This window comes from Musca domestica, unplaced genomic scaffold, assembly GCF_030504385.1.
Source record: "Musca domestica strain aabys unplaced genomic scaffold, Musca_domestica.polishedcontigs.V.1.1 107, whole genome shotgun sequence".
Taxonomy (NCBI): Eukaryota; Metazoa; Arthropoda; class Insecta; order Diptera; family Muscidae; genus Musca; species Musca domestica.
The window spans coordinates 171,631-192,759 of NW_026712125.1; the positions used below are offsets into that span (position 1 = coordinate 171,631).

Genomic DNA, 21,129 nt, shown 5'->3' on the forward strand with positions numbered 1-21,129 from the left:
AGTTTTAGAGGGTACAAAATTTTAAAATTTTAAAATTTTATTAATATGCGGGTTTTTCATAATTCACAGGCCCTTGAAAATATTTCAAATAAACCACTACCTAAATAGTATCGCCATTTCCATATATAGATGGCAGCACCTTGATTTCTCTTCAAATGCCTATTTTTCGTATTTAAATTGCCTCAAGAGTTTTCATATTTTGTCGGGACATTTAGGTCCCATATTCAAATAACTTATTTGCACGCGATGAAAAAAATCCAAAATCATATTCCACTTACCTTCAATTTTCTTCTCCTGCTCTAGATGGGCTAACATATCCTGGTCCTCTTCCTCCATTTTCAAAGACTCCTCCTCCTCCTCCTCCTGCTCCTCATCAGTTTGCACCGTGACCGCAGAGCTCGGCAATTTCTCCCCAACACTTTGCATCGAATCCAACGAAGATGAGACCAAAATTTCTCTGGAATCTCTTTCGGATATATCCGAAGATGAGCGATTGGCATTTGGCAAATTTATGGTCTCCAATAAATCACCCGAGGCAGTTTGACTGAGTAACGGAACTTTTGATTCAAAAGAAAATTGTTTCTCCACCACAGAAGGTAGCTTATCACTGGCTAAGGTAATGATGGGCCGCTGTGGTGCGGAATCTTTCTTTAAATCAGCCGAAGGTATAATAATATGATGTTCCACACCCACAATAATACGTTCCATGGGTTTGGGTATTTCAATTATCGGAGTGGTTGGACTGACATCTTTGGGTGGTAAAACTATGGAGGCTGTGGTCTCCAGGGAACCTCTACGCTTGGGTATGGGTTTGGCGCCCGAATCGGCACTGTTTCGGCGTTGAGGTACAGGTGGCTTGGGTTTGGGAGTGGGTTTAGGTTTCATTTTCGGAGAGGTGGGAGTTGATTCCTCTCCATTTTCCGCCTTGGTTTTGCTCTTTTCACTGCGCTTAAGTTTGGGTGAGGCTTTGGGCGAAGACTTGGGAGATATTTTAATGGTCTTGGTGGTGGTTTCTTTGTGCGACAGTTTTTCTCTAGCAATGGGAGATTTTGTGCCAACCTTCTCGGAAAGTTTCCTGGTTGTCTCTTCTATGGTGGTGATTATTTCCGCTATCGCAGATTCTTTCTTTTCTTTTCCGATAATTTTTTTGTGCAATACATATTCAGGTTCTTCCTTGAGTATGTCATCCGAGGAACTGGGTGAAATGACAATGGGAGAGCTGAGTATCTCACTGGCTGATTTTGAGGGACTTGGGAGTTCATCTTCCAAGTGGTGAGCTGCCAAGCTCTCTAGCTTCTCATCGTTATCAGACATTTTTTGAGAGCCACTCTCTTCCTTGGCAGGAGAAGCATTCTCTTCCTCATTTCCTCTCTTCTTGAGAGAAATGTTTTCTTTTAGTTCCAACTTTGTTGGCTTGCTCTCTCCGGTTATCTCAGCTCTGTCCTTTGCACTTTCTCTCTTCAGAGAAATCTTCTCATGGCTCTCAAGTGTTTTCTCTCCTGTGGACTTCTTAATTCCATGGTCCGACTTGTTTACTTCCAGAGTGTTTACCAAAGTGCTTACCAGTGGTTCCGATTTCATCGATTCTTTTGAAGGTTTCATCACTTCGGATTTTATTTCTTCGGTTAATAATTGTTTCACTTCTGCTGCGATTTTCGTAATTTCTGGTTTGACTTTCTTTAGTTCCGAGTTTTTCTCTTTAGGTTCAGAAGTGCTTACTCCTGGTGCAGTTTTCATCACTTCTGGTGTGGATTTCATTACTTCTGGTGTGGATTTCTTAACTTCGGGTTCAGTTTTCTTTACCTCTGCTTCGGATCTCTTTACTTCCTTCTCAGATTTATTCAGTTCTGATTCTGACTTCTTCGTATCTTTTGTTGGTTTCTTCACTTCCGAAGTGCTTACTTCTGGCTGAGTTTTCATCAATTCCGCTTGTGATTTCATCACTCCCGATGCTGGTTTCTGCTTCTCTGGCTCAGATTTCTTAGCCTTTTCTTCAGATTTGTTTACTTGTCCCTCAGATTTCTTCTCCTCCTGCTTAGATTGCTTCATGACCTGCGCAGATTTATTTGCTTCAGAAGTGCTTACTTGTGGCTCGAATTCCAGGACTTCTGCTTCAGATTTCATCGCTTCTGGTTCGGATGTCACCACTTTTGATTCGGATTTCATCACTTCTGGTTCGAATTTCTTTTCTCCTTCCCCAGATTGTTTCTTGCCCTGTGTAGATTTCTTCACATCCGAAGTGCTTACTTGTGGCTCACATTTCATCACTTCTGGTGCCGATTTCATCGCTTCCAGTTCGGATTCCTTCATTTCAGCTTTAGATTTAACTTCTGGCTCAGATTTCTTCTCTTCCGTCTTCGTTTTCGCCTTCTCCAGCTCAGATTGCATTTCTGACTTAAGTTTCTTCTCCTCAGGTTCCGATTTCTTCTTCTCTAGCTCAGATTTAATTTCTAACACAGATTTCTTCTCTCCCGCCTGCGATTTCTTCTTCTCTAGCTGAGATTTCATTTCCGACTTAATTTTCTTCTCCTCGAGCTCCAAATTCTTTTGCTCTGCCTCAGTTTTCTTCTCATCTGGCTCAGATCTCATTCCTGACTTAGTTTTCCTCTCTTTCAGCTCTGGTGTCTTTCCCTCAGCTTCGGATTTCGTTACTCCCAGTTCCGATGCTTCCATTTCTAGAGACTTTTTCTTTTGCATCGTTTCCTCCACCTTCTCCGAAACTCCTTGCATCGTTTCCCTCAACTTCTCCGAAGTTTCTGGCATAGTTTCCTCCACCTTCTCCAGAACTCCTTGCGTTGCTTCCTCCAACTTCTCCGAAACTAATTCCATCGTTTCCTTAGTCTTCTCCGGAGTTTCTTGCTTCGTTTCCTTATCCTTCTCCTGCTCCTCCTCGTCCACTTCCAAGCCACTCAAATCGAAACCCTGCTGATCATCAGCATGCCGGAAGTTATCGAATTGAAACAGTTTCTCTGCCTCCTTGCGTACCTTTTGATAGCTTTCAATCAGTTTTTGGGCCTCCATTTCCAGGCGTTTTTCCTCCTCGGTTTTCTTGACAAGTTTCACCACCTTCTTGGTGGCGGCTGCTGGTGTTTCGCTACGTTTCAACGCCTGTTTTTCGGCATCCTTGAGCAGCTGATCCACCAAAAGTTGGGATTCATTTTCGAGTAATTTTTTCGTTTCCCCAGTTTGAGGACTTGGCATCTCCCGGGAGCTGGCAAAGATCTCAGGCTTGGCCTCCTCCCTGGTTGTTTCGCTGCGTTTTGTGACCTGGGTATCACCATCTTTGGTCACCGTTAGGGTCTCACTTAACTCCCTGAGTAGCGAGGGTTTCTCTTGACTTGGTGTTAGATTTTCGTTTTGCGGCTTCAATATCTGTTCGGAATCTTCAAAGGTCTCCATTACCTGATGCTCACACTCCATGAGATCCACACCACCCATGTCATTCGCTTGTATTTGTTTACCACACTCCGATAATTTCAAAATACCTCGAGCAATACTTTGATTATCCTGTGGATTGTGGGCCTCCTCCGCTAATCGTGTTTCCGCTTTGGCGGTAACAGTTAGTGGTTGTTGTTGTTCCGAGGCCCCAAAGTTGTCATCCAGACTTTCTTGGCTTTGTACCTTCTTCAGCTTGGCCCGCTCCTTGTGGCTTTCACTGGACTTCTGTACCTTCTCCTCCCCGGTCTGGGCATCCTTGGTGCGTATCTCCGAATAGGCCTTTTGATCGGACTCAAATTGCCGCTCCTCGAGCACGGTTATTTTGGTATTACCTTTCCTCTCATTATAGGGTTGCAGGGTAAATACCGGTTTCTTGCTGGCATCCTGCGGAGATTTGGGTGAGTCGAGCAATTTTTTGAACTCCTCGGGCAAGTTTTGGCTGGCAACAATTTTCTTAAATTCCTCCGGCAGGGCATCAAGCTGGCTGGCCTCCAGCACCTGGGAGGAGCTGGTGGTGGTCGTTGAGGATTTTATGATTTTCTTTGTGGTTGTTGTGGTTCGGGTCTCAGTTTTGGTGGTGGTCTGTTCTGTCTTTACCTCTTGAGATGTTTCCGAGGTTTGGCTATTATCCTCTGAGATTTCCTTGGAGGAACTTTTGCTCACCTCCACAAAGTTTTGTTCTTGTTTTTCGGTATTCTCTGAAATATCCAATTTTTCGGCAATATCTTCAATAACCTTGTTCGGTTCCTGTTCGCTTTGCATATCGCCAGTCGCTGCTATCTTATCTTCTTCGACATTTGGCAATTTTTTGCATTTCACTTTTGTCTCTTCACTCATTTTGTCTATGGCCTTTGATGGGCTCACCTCTTTCAGGGGTTTCTTTATGTTCTTGAGATCCTCAAAGCCTGGTACCGTGGGTGGTAGTACAGGTACTCCAATAAATGGCGGTTTCTTGAGATTTCCCTTTAAAACTTGACTACTGCTGGCTTGGGGTTTTTGATCGGCTTCCAGTTTTTCCAAAATTTCTGGCTTTGAAGCTCCAGCCGTTTTCTGCTGGCTCAAATCATCAACTATGACAATGGGCCTGGGGGATAAAAATACAAAACAATTATTAACTCCCATTTCAAATTTCTGTAAAAATTATCTTTAAACAGACCTGGTCTCAAATCAGAACTCTTTTAAAAATTATCTTCAAATATCGCTTCTCAACGGAAATTAGCTTTGTAATGGTCGTGTCGCTTTTGGTTTACACCACTTTTACTTTTGTTTTCGTCTAACTTGTCGTTTTGTTTTTTCCTTCTCTATTTTTTTCGTAACGTAACCTTAACCTTTTCAATCGGAACTCTATACTAAAATTCCAATTTTCTTCTAGCCAGCATAAGCGTAACGTAGTTTTGCTGATAAGCTCGGCAAGCAAGCACCTGTAAATGAAACCGCTGCACTCACTACCAGCCTGCCTGCCTGCCTTATCATCGGCAAGTTGACGATGATTTCTCATTATTATTATTTTGTACGTTAGTCTGTTTACTTTCCGGCCAGTTTCACAACAAACAAATCAGGTGCACAAAATAGGGGCTATGGCAGAGAAGACTACCCTGGGTACCCTATGCTACCGACATGCTTTTAGAATTTTTCTCTCTTATCTATTCTCTCAATATTTATGAAAAATATTCTTAACATTTACGAACTGTTTTCCCACAAATTTTCTTCAACAATCCATGGATATTTATCCGGAAAATATTCTTCAAAACATCCAAATGCTAAAAATTTTCAAAAAAAATATTTATGAATATTTTTCCTAAAATTCAAAAACTTTTTCCTAAAAATATGCTCAAAATTCCTAGATTTTAGGAATATTTTTTTTTTTGAACAAGGCCCAAAGATTATTTTGAAATAGGTTTCCAAACCTCTTTCCAAAGTCAAGCTTAAATCGACCTCAAATCCAACTACATTCCATTCTCTCAATATTTATGAACATTTTTTCTAAAAATATTTTTAAAATTTACGAAATATTTTCCTAACAATATTCTTCAACAATCCATGGCTATTTTCTTCTGCAAAATATTCTTGAAAATATCCATGAAATTGGTTCCAGAAATGTTGTTAAAAATATTTATAAAATATTTACTTTTTCCTAAAAATATCAGATGAAGAAAAAAATAAAGGGACTACGGCAGAGAAGCCTGCCTTGAATATTCCATATTACCAATGCTCTTTTAACAAATTCTCTCTCATCCATTCTCTCAATATTTATGAAGATTTTTCATAAAAATATTCTTAAAATTTATGATATGTTTTCCTACAAATTTTCTTCAACAATCGATGGCCACTTCTCCGCAAAATATTCTTCAAAACATCCATAAACTAGAAATTTTCAAAAAATGATTATGAATATTTTTCCTAAAATTCAAAAACATTTTCCTAAAAATATGCTCAAAATTCCTGGATTTTAGGAATAATTTTCCTGGGAGTAAGGCCGAAAGATTGTTTTGAAAGATGTTTCCAAACCTTCTGTCAAAGTCTTCCTTAAATCGACCTCAAATCCACCTACATTCCATTTTCTCAATATTTATGAATATTTTTCCTAAAAATATTCTTAAAATTTACGAAAAGTTTCCCTAAAAATATTTTTCTACAATTATGGGTCTTTGTTCCGCAAAATATTCTTTAAAACATCCTTGAACTTTTATCTCAGAAATTATCCTTAAAAATTTAAAAAAATAAATAAAAATATGCTCAAAATTCCTAAATTTTAGTAATAATTTTTCTTGGAGCCAGACCCAAAGATTGTTTTGAAATGAGTTTCCAAACCTCTTGCCAAAATCGTCATTAAATCGACCTACATTCCATTCTCTCAATATTTATGAACATTTTCCCTAAAAATATTCTTAAAATTTTCGAAATGTTTTCCTAAAACTATTCTTCAACAATCCATGGCAATTTTCTTCCGCAAAATATTCTTTAAACATCCTTGAACGTTTATTTTAGAAATTATCCTTAAAACTGTATGAATATTTTTCCTAAAATTCAAAAACTTGTTCCTAAAAATATCAGAAGGAGAAAAAAATTAATGGGACTACGGCAGAAAAGCCTGCCTTGAATACCCTATATTACCGATGCTCTTTACCAAAATTTCTCTCTCATCCATTCTCTCAATATATATGAAAATTTTTCATAATAATATTCTTAATATTTACGAAATATTTTCCTACAAATTTTCTTTAACAATCCATGGCTATTTTTCCGCAAAATATTCTTCAAAACATCCATAAACTAAAAATGTTCAAAAAAATATTTATGAATATTTTTCCTAAAACTCAAAAACTTTTTCCTAAAAACATCAGGTGCAGAAAATATTAATGAACCTACAACAGAGAAGTCTGCCGTGTATACCACCCTATGTTACCGATGTTCTCTTAGAATTGTTCTCTCTTATCTATACTCTCAATATTTATGACCTTTTTTAATTTTTTTTTTCAATTTACGAAATGTTTTCCTATTTTTCCGCAAAATATTCCTCAAAAAGATCCATCAATTAGAAATTTTCTAAAAATATTTATGAATTTTTTTCTTAAAACTAAAAATCTTTTTCTTAAAAATATGTACAAAATTCCTGGATTTTAGGAATATTTTTTCGGAAACAATGCTCGAAGATTTTTATTCCATAGTATGTATAGTATACGTGGAAATCACTCTAGCTCCCGAACGAAATTATATAGTTGATAAAATTTACTCAAATGTATATTATGTCTGCAGGACTTTATCTCAAAGCGACCTATATTCCGTTCCGTCAATAATTATAAACATTTTTCTTATATTTTTTTAGGAAATCTTTTCCTAAAAATATTCTTCAACAATCCATAGCTGTTTGTTCCGCAAAATATTCTTTAAAACATCCTTGAACTTTAATCTCAGAAATTATCCTTAAAAATTTATGAATATTTTTCTTAAAATACAAAAACTTTTTCCTATACATATGCTCAAAATTCTTAGATATTACAAATTATTTTTTTGGGAGCCAAGCCAAAAGATTATATTGAAATAGGTTCCCAAACCTTTGCCAAAGTCTAGCTTAAATCGAACTCAAATCCACCTACATTCTATTCTCTCAATATTTATGAACATTTTTCATAAAAAAATTCTTAAAATTTACGAAATGTTTTCCTACAAATGCTCTTCAACAATCCATGGCTATTTTCTTCTGCAAAATATTCTTCAAAACATCCTTGAACTTTTTTCTCAGAAATTATCCTTAAAAATTCAAAAAAATGAATAAAAATATGCTCAAAATTCCTAAATTTTAGTAATAATTTTTCTGGGAGCCAGACCCAAATATTGTTTTGAAATGGGTTTCCAAACCTCTTGCCAAAATCGTCATTAAATCGACCTACATTCCATTCTCTCAATATTTATGAACATTTTTCCTAAAAATATTCTTAAAATTTACGAAATGTTCTCCTAAAAATATTCTTCAACAATCCATGGCTATTTTTCTGCAAAATAATTCTTGAAAATATCCATGAAATTGGTTCCAGAAATGTTGTTAAATATATTTATGAATTTTTTTCTTATAATTCAAAAACTTTTTCCTAAAAATATCAGATGGAGAAAAAAATTAATGGGACTAAGGCAGAAAAGCCTGCCTTGAATACCCTATAGTACCGATGCTCTTTAAAAAATGTATCTCTCATTCATTCTCTCAATATTTATGAACATTTTTCATAAAAATATTCTTAAAATTTACGGAATGATTTCCTACAAATATTCTTCAAAAATCTATGGCTATTTTCCAGAAAAAAATATTCTTCAAAATATCCATAAACTAAAAATGTTCTAAAAATATTTACGAATATTTTTCCTAAAATTCAAAATCATTTTTCTAAAAATGTGCTCAAAATTCCTGGATTTTAGGAATAATCTTTTTGGGAGCCAGGCCCGAAGAAATTATCCTTACTATGAATATTTTTCTTAAAATTCAAAAACTTTTTCCTAAAAATATCAGATGGAGAAAAAAATTAATGGGACTACGGCAGAAAAGCCTGCCTTGAATAAGGCTGCTTTGAATATCCTACGAAACCGATGCACTCTTTGAATTGTTCTCTCTTATCCATTCTCTAAATATTTATGAACGTTTTTCATAAAAATATTCTTAAAATTTAAGCATCTTTTCCTATTTTCCCACAAATATTTATAAATATTTTTTTTAAAATTCAAAAACTTTTTCCTAAAAATATGTTCAAAATTCCTATATTTTAGGAATATTTTTTTTCCCAAACAATGCTGGGAGATTCTTTTTGAAATAGGTTTCCACACAACTCATGACTCCCCAAAATCGAACTACATTCCATTCCTTATATATTTATGAACATTTTTCATAAAAATATTCTTAAAATCCACGAAATGTTTTTCTTCAAGCATTCTACAACAAAGCATGGCTATTGTTCCGCAAAAAATTTCTTAAATAATTTATGAATATTTTTCTTAAAATTCAAAAATTTTGTTCTAAAAACATTTTCAAAATTCCGGGATTTTAGGAATATTTTTTTTTAAAGCAATGCCGAAAGGTTCTGTTGTAGAAGGTTTTCAAACCATCCATGACTCCTTACTCCAAATTTTCCTGCATTTCATTCTCTCAATATTTATGAATATTTTTCATAAAATTTATGAACATTTTTTCTTCAAATATTTTTCGACAATACATGAATATTTTTCCCGCAAAATATTCTTCAAAACATCCATTAATCAATCAATCAACAAATCCTAGAAATTTCCATTAAATAGTTGTGAACTTCTTTCTTAAAATTAAAAAACTTTTTCCTAAAAATGTATTCAAAATTCTTGGTTTTAGGAACTATTTTCTTTTCGTGCAAGGTTCGAAGATTTTTTGTCCTCCTCTTCACAAAGTCTACCATATCCCATACTACCCTATTTTTCCCTCAACCCATTCCGAATATTCATCAAAACATTCATTAATGCTTTACCTTAACTAATTTGCTCTATTGCTTCCACTACCACGTTCGCTCTCTCTCTCTCTTTCTTCCCATTGCTGTTAGATGCGGTGCTTTATCAATGCCGGTGTCATATGTTTAGCTTGGCTGACTGTTATCACCTCTCAGATATGGGGGAATTTTCTTATCACAACGATTGCATGGGACAAATTGTGATGGCGGTAACAATACCATCAAATTGTTATTGTTTTTGTCTTAACTCTTTGATTTGTTACCCAAAAAATGAATGCGAGCCCCAGCACTCTTTGCCTCTGCCCCAAGTTCAATAATAATTACTCATAATGTTTTGTGGGTAAAAATTATTCCTACTAAAACCAAAAATAGGTCGTCCTCCCCGCCAACAGAAGATAAAGATCGCAATTTTCAAAAAATTGCAATTTGCTTCACACGAAGGTGTGAAGTGGCTGATAAGTATGGAAATTAGAGGCCATAAATTAATTCTGAAGTGTGGGAGAATGTGGGAGTAAATTGGTATCGCAGTGGTGTGAAGAGGGGTAAAGAGGCGATATGAGAAAGGGAGATTCATACAGTTTCAAAGAAGATTGTTGAATCTTGAAATACTATCTTTGGTGTTCCCGGCAAGGATTGTGGATTCCTGTAAATAGCTTTTAGGAACAATGTTCATGGATTCTATGAACAATGTTAGGAACAGAGTTCGTAATCTTTTGAAAATGGTTTCTAAAATTAATTTTCCAGAACAATTTGAGGAAAGAATTTCTTCAAGTTTTAAAAAATAATTTTATTTGAACAAAGTTCATAGATTTTTAAAAATAATTTTAAGAACAAAAGTTCAGAGTATTTTTGGACGAAGTACGTTTTAGGAACAAAGTTCATGAATTTAAAAAAGAAAATAAGTACTTGAAAGAAACAAAGTTCCAAGATTTTTGATAATAATTTTGGGGATTCAGTTAATGGGTCTTAACAAAATTAGGAATAAAATTCATAAAAAATAAGATTAAGGAACAAAGTCTTTGGACTTTTAGGAACACTTTCAAGAACAAAGTTCGTAGATTTTTAAGAACATTAAAAAAAATAAAATGCGTGCAATTTCGATAAGAAAGTTCGTGGATTACAAAAAAAAATAGTCGTCGAATTTTTCAGAGCTCCGTTCGTAGATATTTATTTATATTTTATTTTCAAAGAACCAAGTTCGTAGATTTTTAAGAAAAAAGTTCATAGATTTTTTAAGGACTGTTTTAAAGAACAAAGTTCACGGATCCTAAGGAACAAAGTTCGTGGATTTTTAAGAACTTAGTTTGTGGGACATTAAAAATAGATTTAAAAAATAAATTCGTGAGTTTTTAAAAACAAAGTTCATTGACTTTTATAAACAAAATTCGTGGATTTTTCAGGAAAGAAAAAGATTTAAAAAATAAAGTTCTTTGAATTTTAAGAACAAAATTCATAGATTTGTATGAACAAAGTTCGTGGCTTTTTATGAACAAAGTTCGTAGATTTTTAAGAATAGATTTAAAGAATAAAGTTCGTGGACTTTTAAGAACAAGGTTCATTGACTTTTTAAGAACAAAAGTTCATTGACTTTTATGAACAAAATTCCTGGATTTTTCAGGAACGAGGTTCGTGGCTTTTTAAGAACAAAGTTCATTGACTTTTATGAACAAAATTCCTGGATTTTTCAGGAACAAAGTTTGTGGATTTTTAAGAATAGATTTAAAAAACAAAGTTCATTGACCTTTAAGAACAAAATTCATAGATTTGTATGAACAAAGTTCGTGGCTTTTTATGAACAAAGTTCGTAGATTTTTAAGAATAGATTTAAAGAATAAAGTTCGTGGATTTTTAAGAACAAAGTTTATGGACTTTTAAGAACAAAGTTCATTTATTTTTATGAACAAAGTTCGTGGATATTTCCGGCGTAAAGTTTGTGGATTTTTTAGGAACAAAGTTCGTGGATTTTTGAGAACAAATTTCGTGGATTTTTCAGGAACAAAGTTCGTGGATTTTTGAGAACAAAGTTCGTGGATTTTTGAGAACAAAGTTCGCGGATTTTCGGAATAAAGTTTGTGGTTTTTTATGAACAAAGTTCGTAGATTTTTAAGAATAGATTTAAAGAATAAAGTTCGTGGATTTTTAAGAACAGAGTTAACTAATTTTTATGAATAAAGTTCGTGGTTTTTTAAAGAACAAAATTCGTGGATTTTGAAGAATAGCTTTAATTTACACAGTTCTTAGAACAAAGTTCATGGATTTTCAAGGAACAAAGTTCATGGGTTTTAAGGACAAATTTCGCGAAATTTTAAGAACAAAATTGGTGGATTTTTAATAATGTCTTTAAAGAAGAAAGTTCGTAGATTTTTAAGCTTAGTCTTAAAGAAAAAAATTCGTGGGGTTTTAGGAACAAATTTCATAGATTTTTAAGAACAAATTGGTAGATTTTTTAAGGATGGCTTTAATGAACAAAGTTCGTGGAGTCTTAGAAACAAATTTCGTAGATTTTTAAGAACAAAGTTCGTGGATTTTTAAGAATATCTTTAAAGAACAAAGTTCGTGGATTTTTAAGGTCAGATTTAAAGAATAAAGTTCGTGGGGTCTTTGGAACAAATTTCATAGATTTCTAAGAACAAAGTTCGTGCGATTTTAGGAACAAATTTCATAGATTTTTAAGAACAAAATTGGTAGATTTTTTAAGGAAGCACATTTCGTAGATTTTTAGGGATGTCTTTAAAGAACAAAGTTCGTGGATTTTTAAGGTTGGTTTTAAAGAACAAAGTTTTAAAGAATAAATTTCATAAATTTTTAAGATCAAAGTTCGTGGGGTTTGGGAATAAATTTCATATGTTTTTAAGAACAAAGTTGGTTAATTTTTTAGGAACACAGTTTGTGGATTTTGAAGAACAAATTTTGAGAACTTTAAACAACGAAATTAGTGGATTTTTTTAAGAACGAAGTTCATAAACTTTTACGATCTAAGTTCACAGATTTTTACGGATAAAGATCGTGCATTGTTGTACCCTCAGCCACATGGCTGGAGAGGGTATATATCATTTGATACAGCCAAAACGTGTCTCATCAAAATAACGGTTTTAGACTCTAGGTCTCTTTGGACCAAATCCGTTTCAGGACATTTGGAGTCGATCTAGCGATGTCCGTCCGTCCGTCCGTCTATCTGACTGGCTGATGCGCAAGATAACTCTCGAAGGAAGCATCCGATTTATTCCAAACATGGCACATCGCAACATTATTATCAAACTTACATTGCGCTCGGAGATGGGCAATATAGGTCCACTCCTTCTGGTACCTCCCCCAAAAAAATCGTAATTTTCAGAGAAAATATTTAAACGGCACAGGCAGTGAAAGAATTATCCGATTTTCCTCCAACTTTACAAATCCTAATATTTTCATCAGTTCTAGGTTAGGTGCAAAAATGGATAATATCGCTCCACTCCATCAAGTACCTCCCCCACAAAGGGTAAAAATTTTGAATAATTATAACTCTTTTGAAATATGATGTAATAGTCCGATTGTCCGAATTACACACATCACAATATTTTTATTAGCCCAAGGTCTGCTGTGAAGATGGAGTATATCGGTCCACCCTTTCTGGTACCTCCCCCACAAAGTGTCAAAGTTTTGAATACCCACGAAGCTCATGAAACGCAGAAATTAACATCCGATACCATTCAGACTGGGCACATCTCAATATTTCCATCAACACAAGATCTGTTATAAAAATGGTGAAGATCGAACCATTTCTTTTGGTACCTCCCCCTCAAAGGGTCAAAATTTTGAATAACCGAAACGATCATAAAATCCGAAATAAGCAACCAGTTCTCTTCATCTTTTACACATCCCATTATTTTTACCAACTCAGGATCGGCCGTAACAATAGGATTTTAGGGTCCACTCCTTCTGTCACCTCCCCCACAAAGGGACAAAATTTTGAATATTCCCAAAGCTCATAAAACGCGAAATTAACATCCGATTCCATTCAGGCTGAGTACATCTCAATATTTCCATCAACACAATATCTGTTAGAAAGATGGTGGATATCGGACAATTTCTTCTAGTACCTCACCCACAAAGAGACAAAATTTTAAAAAATCGAAAAAAAATTCACTGGATTTTAGAAATATTTTCAGGAATAAAATTCCTAAATTCCTAGGAATATTATTCCTCATTTAAAGCTAACTCCCTACTCACCCATTTGTGTTCAGCGACTGCAGTTCCAGCGATGAGCATTCCTCCTCCACCTCACCAATGGTGGGTAGCATATTTGAGTGCCAATAGAGATTGAAATAGGCCTCGGAAGGTCCAGGACCATTGATTAACTCCGGTGGACCCAATTTCTCGCCATCCTCACAAATGTAATCCTTGTCATCATCATAGGCTCCACTCAAATCGGTTTCATTCTCCTCGTCACTGCTCGAACTTGAGTAGTACATGGGAGCGGTGGCATCATTGACTTTGACACACTTACCCACCACCACCAGGGGAGGGGGTGTAATGCGGTCTAACTCATCTTCTGGCTCTGGTTTAAGTTCTTTTTGCTCCTGACTGGTGCTGCTGTTACTCGGTGGAGTTGAGGCCTTAAAAGTGGAGAATTCATCATTTTTCCTGGCCGTATCGGGACTGTTGCGCCTCTGCAGTTCAAAGAGACTGGGTAGCTCTTCGGGTTCCTGGAAGGCATTGTGATTGTTGCCGTTGTTGCTGTTCGCATTGTAGGTTTGTATTTTAAAACGTATCTCCCGATTTGGGGAGGGTGGTGTTAGGGGTTTCTCCATTTGCTTGGGCGGTGAGGGTTGCTTAAAGGTCTGCATGGCAGGCAGGGGTGAGCTGTGAGGAGAGTTGAGAGAATTTGTGCTGGAGCGATCCACAACCGTGACTGTGGTCACATTTGCCTTGGGTATTTGTGTTTTGTTCAAGGACTGCACTCGTTCCGGGGGCTTGGGTTTGGGTCCCCTGGCAGATTTCCCTCCTAAGGTGGGAGTACTTCCTGTGGAATTGGAATTCAAGCTTTCCGTGGACGAGGTACCACCATTAGAGCTATTGTTGACATGTAGCACCGGTATTAGGGTCCTTTCGGGCATTTTTATTTTCGAATCGGCTGAAATGGTCCTTTGCAGGGGTATCTTACTGGACATTGTGGGACTGTTTTCCTTAGAGCGACAATAGTTGAGCTTCAGGTCAGTTTCAGATTTCTGCTTGGTTAGCAGCCGTGGTATGTTTGTGGGCGACTTCTGAGAGGCCTTCTTTTCCAGTGAAGATTCCAAATCCAATGACCTTTTGGGGGTCAGGACAATGGGGATACGAGATTTGACAGGAGAAGCTGGCTTTTGGAGTTTGGTTTCCAATTTCTGGCCATTTGTTGATTCATGGGTCAGAAATTCCGAGGTTTGCAATTTCAGTTTGTCCTGTTTTGTGATTTCCTGTTTCAGTTTGATTTCACTTTCGGTCTTGGCCCTCTCCAGGGAGCGATATTGGCTGCTGGGCGAATGGATGGCCTTGGGTATTTTTGTGGTAAATTCTTTGGTGGCTGGTGGCTCTTGGAAGGACTTGCCAGTGACTGGGGAGGTGGTGGTGGGAGATTTCGTGTTCTGATTTTCTGAGTTGGATTTTATCATGGCCCCCTCGGGAATTTTGGGTGGCGGCACCTCAATGGCTTGTTTGCCATTTATGCTCAGCTTGCGGGGCATGGGTATAATGGATCGTTTCTTGGGTTCCACGGGCGATGTTGGCACCTGTTGTCTAGGTTTGGGTGTGGGAGTGGGGGACTGCTTGCTCTCTGTGGTCACAATTTCTTGCTTCGCCTCCCTACTTTTATCCACCTCATCCTTGGCCACAGGATCCTCCTCTTTCCTCTTCAGTTCTACATTTTCATAATTGTTGATTTTCTCGGTTTTAAATTCCACATTTTCATAATTATTACCCGGTTTGAAGCTCACCTCCATTACCTCGGTAATGAGAGAGCTATCCAAACCTCCCTCTACCTTGAATTCCTGTTCCAAGAGGGCAAATGGCTTCAAAACTTTGGCCAGTTCGGATTTCACGCCATTGTTCTGGCCATTATTCAAGGATGTAAATCCCGAAAGATCTGATTCCGATGAGTAAGTTGAGGTCATGGAGTAACGATCTATTACCGTGGATATGGTGCTGGCCGTATCATCCGATTCCGACTCACCATTGCGTGAGGGATTCCTTAGCAGGGAACCATTTGGGCCATTGTTTTCGGCAAATAAGTTGATATAATATTCGGCATCGGGTGGCGGGGTAAAGGAACGCTCCGCAGACATTTCCACAATTTCCATTGTCCTGTTGGGCGCCATTTCGGGCCTTTCGCTGTCCTTGAAAGATCTTTGCTTTTTGATCAATTTCCTGGGCGGCACTGGTGGCGGTGGAGGCGGGGCTGCCTTCATGTGACCATTGCCTGCATTGGGCAACAAATTGTGTTGCTGCTCCCCAGACCCCTCCTCCTCAAAATCCATGGGCTTCAAACCCCTACCATTTCGTACCACCAGTTTTATGGCCACATTATCCTTTAAACATTTCACACATTCTATCCGTGTCATATCCCGCACGTAATGCTCATCGATTTTCACAATTTCATCTCCCTCCTTGAGTTGGCCCCATGAGGTGACCACCTTGGAGGCGGGACTATCCTTGGCACATGATTGTATGAATAATTTTTGTACTTTTTCGGCACTGCGAGTGCCACCTTGAAACTTCAAGCCAAAGCCCAAGCGTTCACCAACCAAACGATAGACCACCACCTCTTCGGTGTCATCACCGATCAGGTTTGTGGCTTTGCTATGGCCCTCCACCTCAACTGTGGTGGGTTGATGTTGCAGCTCTTGTTGGTGGTGATTTGTGTTGTTATTGTTGTTGATCGATAACACCGTTATAAATGAGGGATCATCAGCCGATAGTGCCGTTCCATTCGTTGAGTTTTGTTGTGGTGAATTGGCCAGCAATGAGTTTGTGTCTTTGGATGACTGAGGATCATCCACCTCTACCACAGTAACATAATCAGCCATGGTGGTGTAGTACTCCCAACAATTGAGGCATAGGGTGTAAAACTAGGGAAATTACAGCTTAATTGTAACTCCACTTCGCTAGATGGCGTTGGCTGGAAAGAGAATAGAAATTTTCAAAATTATTTTCGGGCCACCAAAAATTTAGGGATATTTTTAAGATTTTTAAAAACATTAAAATTTTAAAATATTATTACGGAGGCCCCCAGCCCACCAAAAAACACCGATACGAACTCTTTTTCTGTAGCAAAAAAAAAATAATTTGCAGCAAATTGGGAAAAAATGGAGAACATTTTCAAAAAATAAATCAAGTTTTTTTAATAACAAAAATTGATAATAGTTTTTCATGGTAAATATTGAATATACAAATTTCTTGTGTTCTGAGACTCACAATGAAATTCGATCTAGATTAATTGTTCCTTTGACAACTTCCCCAAAAAATTAAGTTCTAAGGGAGATTTTGACTTCGATTGGAAACCCATTAAATTTAAAGTTAAAAAAGCTAACACATAATTTTCCTTTGCAGTACTCACATTTCGAGTTTAATTTTCTTAAAAACTGTAGAACCTAGACATATAGTTTATTCTGAGATTTATACTGAAATTTAGTATAGAATATTTCTTCTTTTAGTACCTTCCGTCTAAAACAAAATGTTATGTTACCTTTAGGCGTCAACTTGAAAAAAACCCGAAGCAAAATGTATATAAAAAATTTATGTGTTTTGTGTTTCTGTGGCAACATTGCTGCTAATATTTTCTAGATGTACAATGGAAAAAATGGATTTATTTTCTTTAGAGACTTATAGTGGAATTTGATCTAGAATAATTCTTCCTTTGACACTTTGCCCAAAAAGTGGAAATTATAGGAGATTCTGACTTAGAATGGAAAATTGTTAAATTAGCAATAAAAAATCGTTAACACATATTTCGCTTGTAGTGCCCGAAATTCGAATGTAATTTTCTTAAAAACTGTTAGGCCTAGACATATAGTTTATTCTGAGATTTATAATGAAATTTTGTGTAGAATATTTCCTCTTTTGACAATTTTTGCCTTAAACGAAATTTTTATGCAAATTTTAAGAAAAATGTATCCAAAAAATAGACGTCGTTTGTGTTTCCTTGGCAACATTGCTGCTAATATTTTCTGGATGTATAATGGAAATATGGATTTTTTTTCTTTAGAGACTTATAGTGGAATTTGGTCTAGAATAGTTCTTCCTTTGACACTTTGCCCAAAAAGTGGAAAATTATAAAAGATTTTGACTTAGAATGGAAAGGTGTTAAATTATAAGCAAAAAGAGGCAAATACAAAATTTTCCTTTGTAGTACTCACATTTCGAATTTAATTTTCTTAAAAACTATTAAACATAGAAATATGGTATATTCCAGGCTTTTTAGAAAAATTTTGAGTAGAATATTTCTTCTTTTAGCACCTTCCGTCTAAAACGAAATTTTATGTTACTTTCAGGCGTTAACTCAAAAAAAAGTTCGAAGAAAAATTTATTCAAAAAATAGATGTATTTTGTGTTCCTTTGGCAACATTGCTGCTAATATTTTCTGGGTGTATAATAGAAATATTGATTTCTTTTCTTTAGAGACTTATAGTGGAATTTAGTCTAGAATAATTCTTCCTTTGACACTATTCCCAAAAAGTGGAATATTATAGGAGATTTTGACTTAGAAAGAATTTTGTTATTTTGGCAGTAAAAAAAGTAAACACATAATTTTCACTAAAAGTACATACATTTCGAATGTAATTTTCTTAAAAACTATCAAACCTAGGTAAATCGTTTGTTCTGAGATTTATGGTCAAGTTTTGTGTAGAATATTTCCTTCTTTGACACTTTTTGCCTACAACGAAATTTTATTATTAATATTAGGCTTCAACTCAAAAAAAAAAAATCCCAGAAAAAAAGATCAATAAAATTAGAAAATATTTACAGGCATTTTTTGATTTGCAATGCAAAATAGAGATTTTCGTTTCTTTGGCAACTTGTAGTGAAATTTGATGAAGAAAATTTTTGTCTTTAATATTATCCTTCTAAAACGATGTTTTGTAGTAGAATTTTGCAAAAACTCAACCACAAAAATATGTTTTTAATATTTGGGAAACATTTTCGCTGTTTTTAGGCAATATTGAGGCAACTATTTTCCAGATATATAATGGAAATAGAAATTTCTTTTCTTTGGTAACTGATAGTGAAATTTGATGAAAAATATTTTTTTCTTTAACATAATCTTTCCAAAATTAAATTTTGTAGGAGATTTTTGCCAAAACTCCAAATATGGCTTTATCCGTAAAATGTATTTTTTAATATTTAAGAAATATTTTCTCGCTTTTTTGGCAACATTGAAACACATATATTTCTGATATATAATTGATACAGAGATTTCTTTCCTTTGGCGACCTATAGTGAAATTTGATGAAGAATATATTTGTCCTTTACGCCATCCTTCTAAAATGATACCTTGTAAGAGAATTTCACCTAAACTCAAATTAAGCACAAAATGTGATTTTAATATTTAAAGAGATATTTTCGCGTTTTTTGGGCAACATTTAGGCTAATATTTTTTTTTGATATACAGTCGAAATACAGATTCCTTTTCCTTAGTGACTTATAGTGAAATTTGGTGGGGATTATTTTTGTCCTTGACATCATACTTCTAAAATGTTTCTTGGTAGGAGAATTTTGCATAAACTCACATTAGGCAAAAAATGTGTTTTTAATATTTAGGGAAAACTTTTCGCGTTTTTTTTTTACGATATTGAGTCAAATATTTTCCTGATATATAATGGATGTACACATTTCTTTTCTTTGGCCACCTATAGTGAAATTTGGTGAGGAATACTTGTGTCCTTTACGCCATCCTTCTAAAATGATGCTTTGTAGGAGAATTTTGCCTAAACTCAAATTAAGCATAAAATGTGATTTTAATATTTAAAGAGATATTTTCGCGTTTTTTGGGCACCATTTAGGCTAATATTTTTTTGATATACAGTCAAAATACAGATCCCTTTTCCTTAGTGACTCATAGTGAAATTTGATGAGGATTATTTTTGTCCTTGACATCATTCTTCCAAAATGATGCTTTGTGGGAGAATTTTGCATAAACTCACATTAGGCATAAAATGTGATTTTAATATTTAAAGAGATAATTCGCGTTTTTTGGCCAACATTTAGGCTAATATTTTTTTGATATAGAGTCGAAAAACAGATTTCTTTTCCTTAGTGACTTATAGTGAAATTCGATGAGGATTATTTTTGTCCTTGACGTCATTCTTCTGAAATGATACCTTGTGAGAGAATTTTGCATAAACTCACATTAGGCATAAAATGTGTTTTAAATATTTAGGAAATCTTTTCGCGTTTTTTTTTCGGCAACATTGAGGCAACTATTTTCCGGATATATGATGGATGTATACATTTCTTTTCTTTGGTGACATATAGTGAAATTTGATTAAGAATATTTGTGTCCTTTACGTCGTCCTTCTAAAATGATACCTTATGAGAGAATTTTGCCTAGACTCAAATTAAGCATAAAATGTGATTTTAATATTTAAGAGATATTATAGCGTTTTTTTTTTGGCAACATTGAGGCAAATAATTTTCAGAAATGCAGTGGAAATAGAGATTTATTTTCTTTGGTGACTTATAGTGAAATAACCTAAGGAATATTTTTTTCTTTAACATCATCCTTCCAAAATGATGTTTTGTGGGAGATTTTTGTCAAAACTCAAAATATTGGCTTTACGCATAAAATGTGATTTTAATATTTAGGAGATATTTTCGCGTTTTTTTGGCAACATTGATGTAAATATTTTTGGGATATACAATGAAAATAGAGATTTTTATTCTGTGGTGACTTGTAGTGAAAATTAATGAGGATTATTATTGTCTTTGACATTATCCTGCTAAAACGATGTTTTGTTGGAGAATTTTGCCTAAACTCATATAAAGTACGGCTTTAACCCTAAAATGTCTGCTTAATGTATGTGAATTTCTAGTATTTGGGTGAGATTAAGACTTTTGATGTCTTCTAGGACCCATAGTAGAATTTTATGACAAACAATTCTGTGGAATATTTTGACTTGTAGGATCCCATTTTAAGGGAGTTTTTAACCAAATTTTTTGAAAAAGGACCAAAAAGACCCCTTTGGTGACTGGCAGGAGGGTTAAAAATGTCCACCAAAATAATCCTCGTACTCTAATCTACAATATTGCCAAAGACACTATATACCTAAAATGTAAGGATTCCAAGGAATCTTATTCGGAAAATTTCCAAAAATGTGGAAGAGGGTGGAATATGTCCGTTTTAGGAAATTTTTATGCTCGAGGACTATTGAAAATATATTTCAGTCCGTAGATTTTCAAGAATATTTAATATTTTAGAATTTTATGACAAATAATTTTGTAGAATGTTTTGCCTTGCCAGGATCCCATTTTAAGGGAGTTTTTAGCCATATTTTTGAAAAAAGACCAAAAAGACCCCTTTGGTGACTGGCAGGAGGGTTAAAAATGTCCACCAAAATAATCCTCGTATTCTTATCTACAATATTGCCAAAGACACTATATAACTAAAATGTAAGGATTCCAAGGAATTTTGATCCGAAAATTTCCTAAAGTGAGGTGGATGGGGGAACTTGTCCGTTTTAGGAACTATTTAGGCTCTAATTTTTCTGAGAATATTTTTTAC

At 35.2% G+C, this 21,129-nt stretch overlaps 1 protein-coding gene across 1 annotated transcript in view; it reads right to left on the reverse strand.

Annotated features, from left to right (window-relative positions):
• The window catches only part of LOC101894789 (titin), a 67,173-nt gene that overhangs the window by 608 nt on the left and 45,436 nt on the right, over positions 1-21,129 (reverse strand). Inside the window, exons 3-4 of the mRNA XM_059128788.1 lie at positions 13,608-16,530; positions 279-4,522 (exon numbers count right to left, since the gene is read on the reverse strand). Coding sequence (XP_058984771.1) covers positions 279-4,522; positions 13,608-16,438 — 7,075 coding nt within the window. The 5' untranslated portion in view covers positions 16,439-16,530. The remainder of the gene's footprint in view (positions 1-278; positions 4,523-13,607; positions 16,531-21,129) is intronic.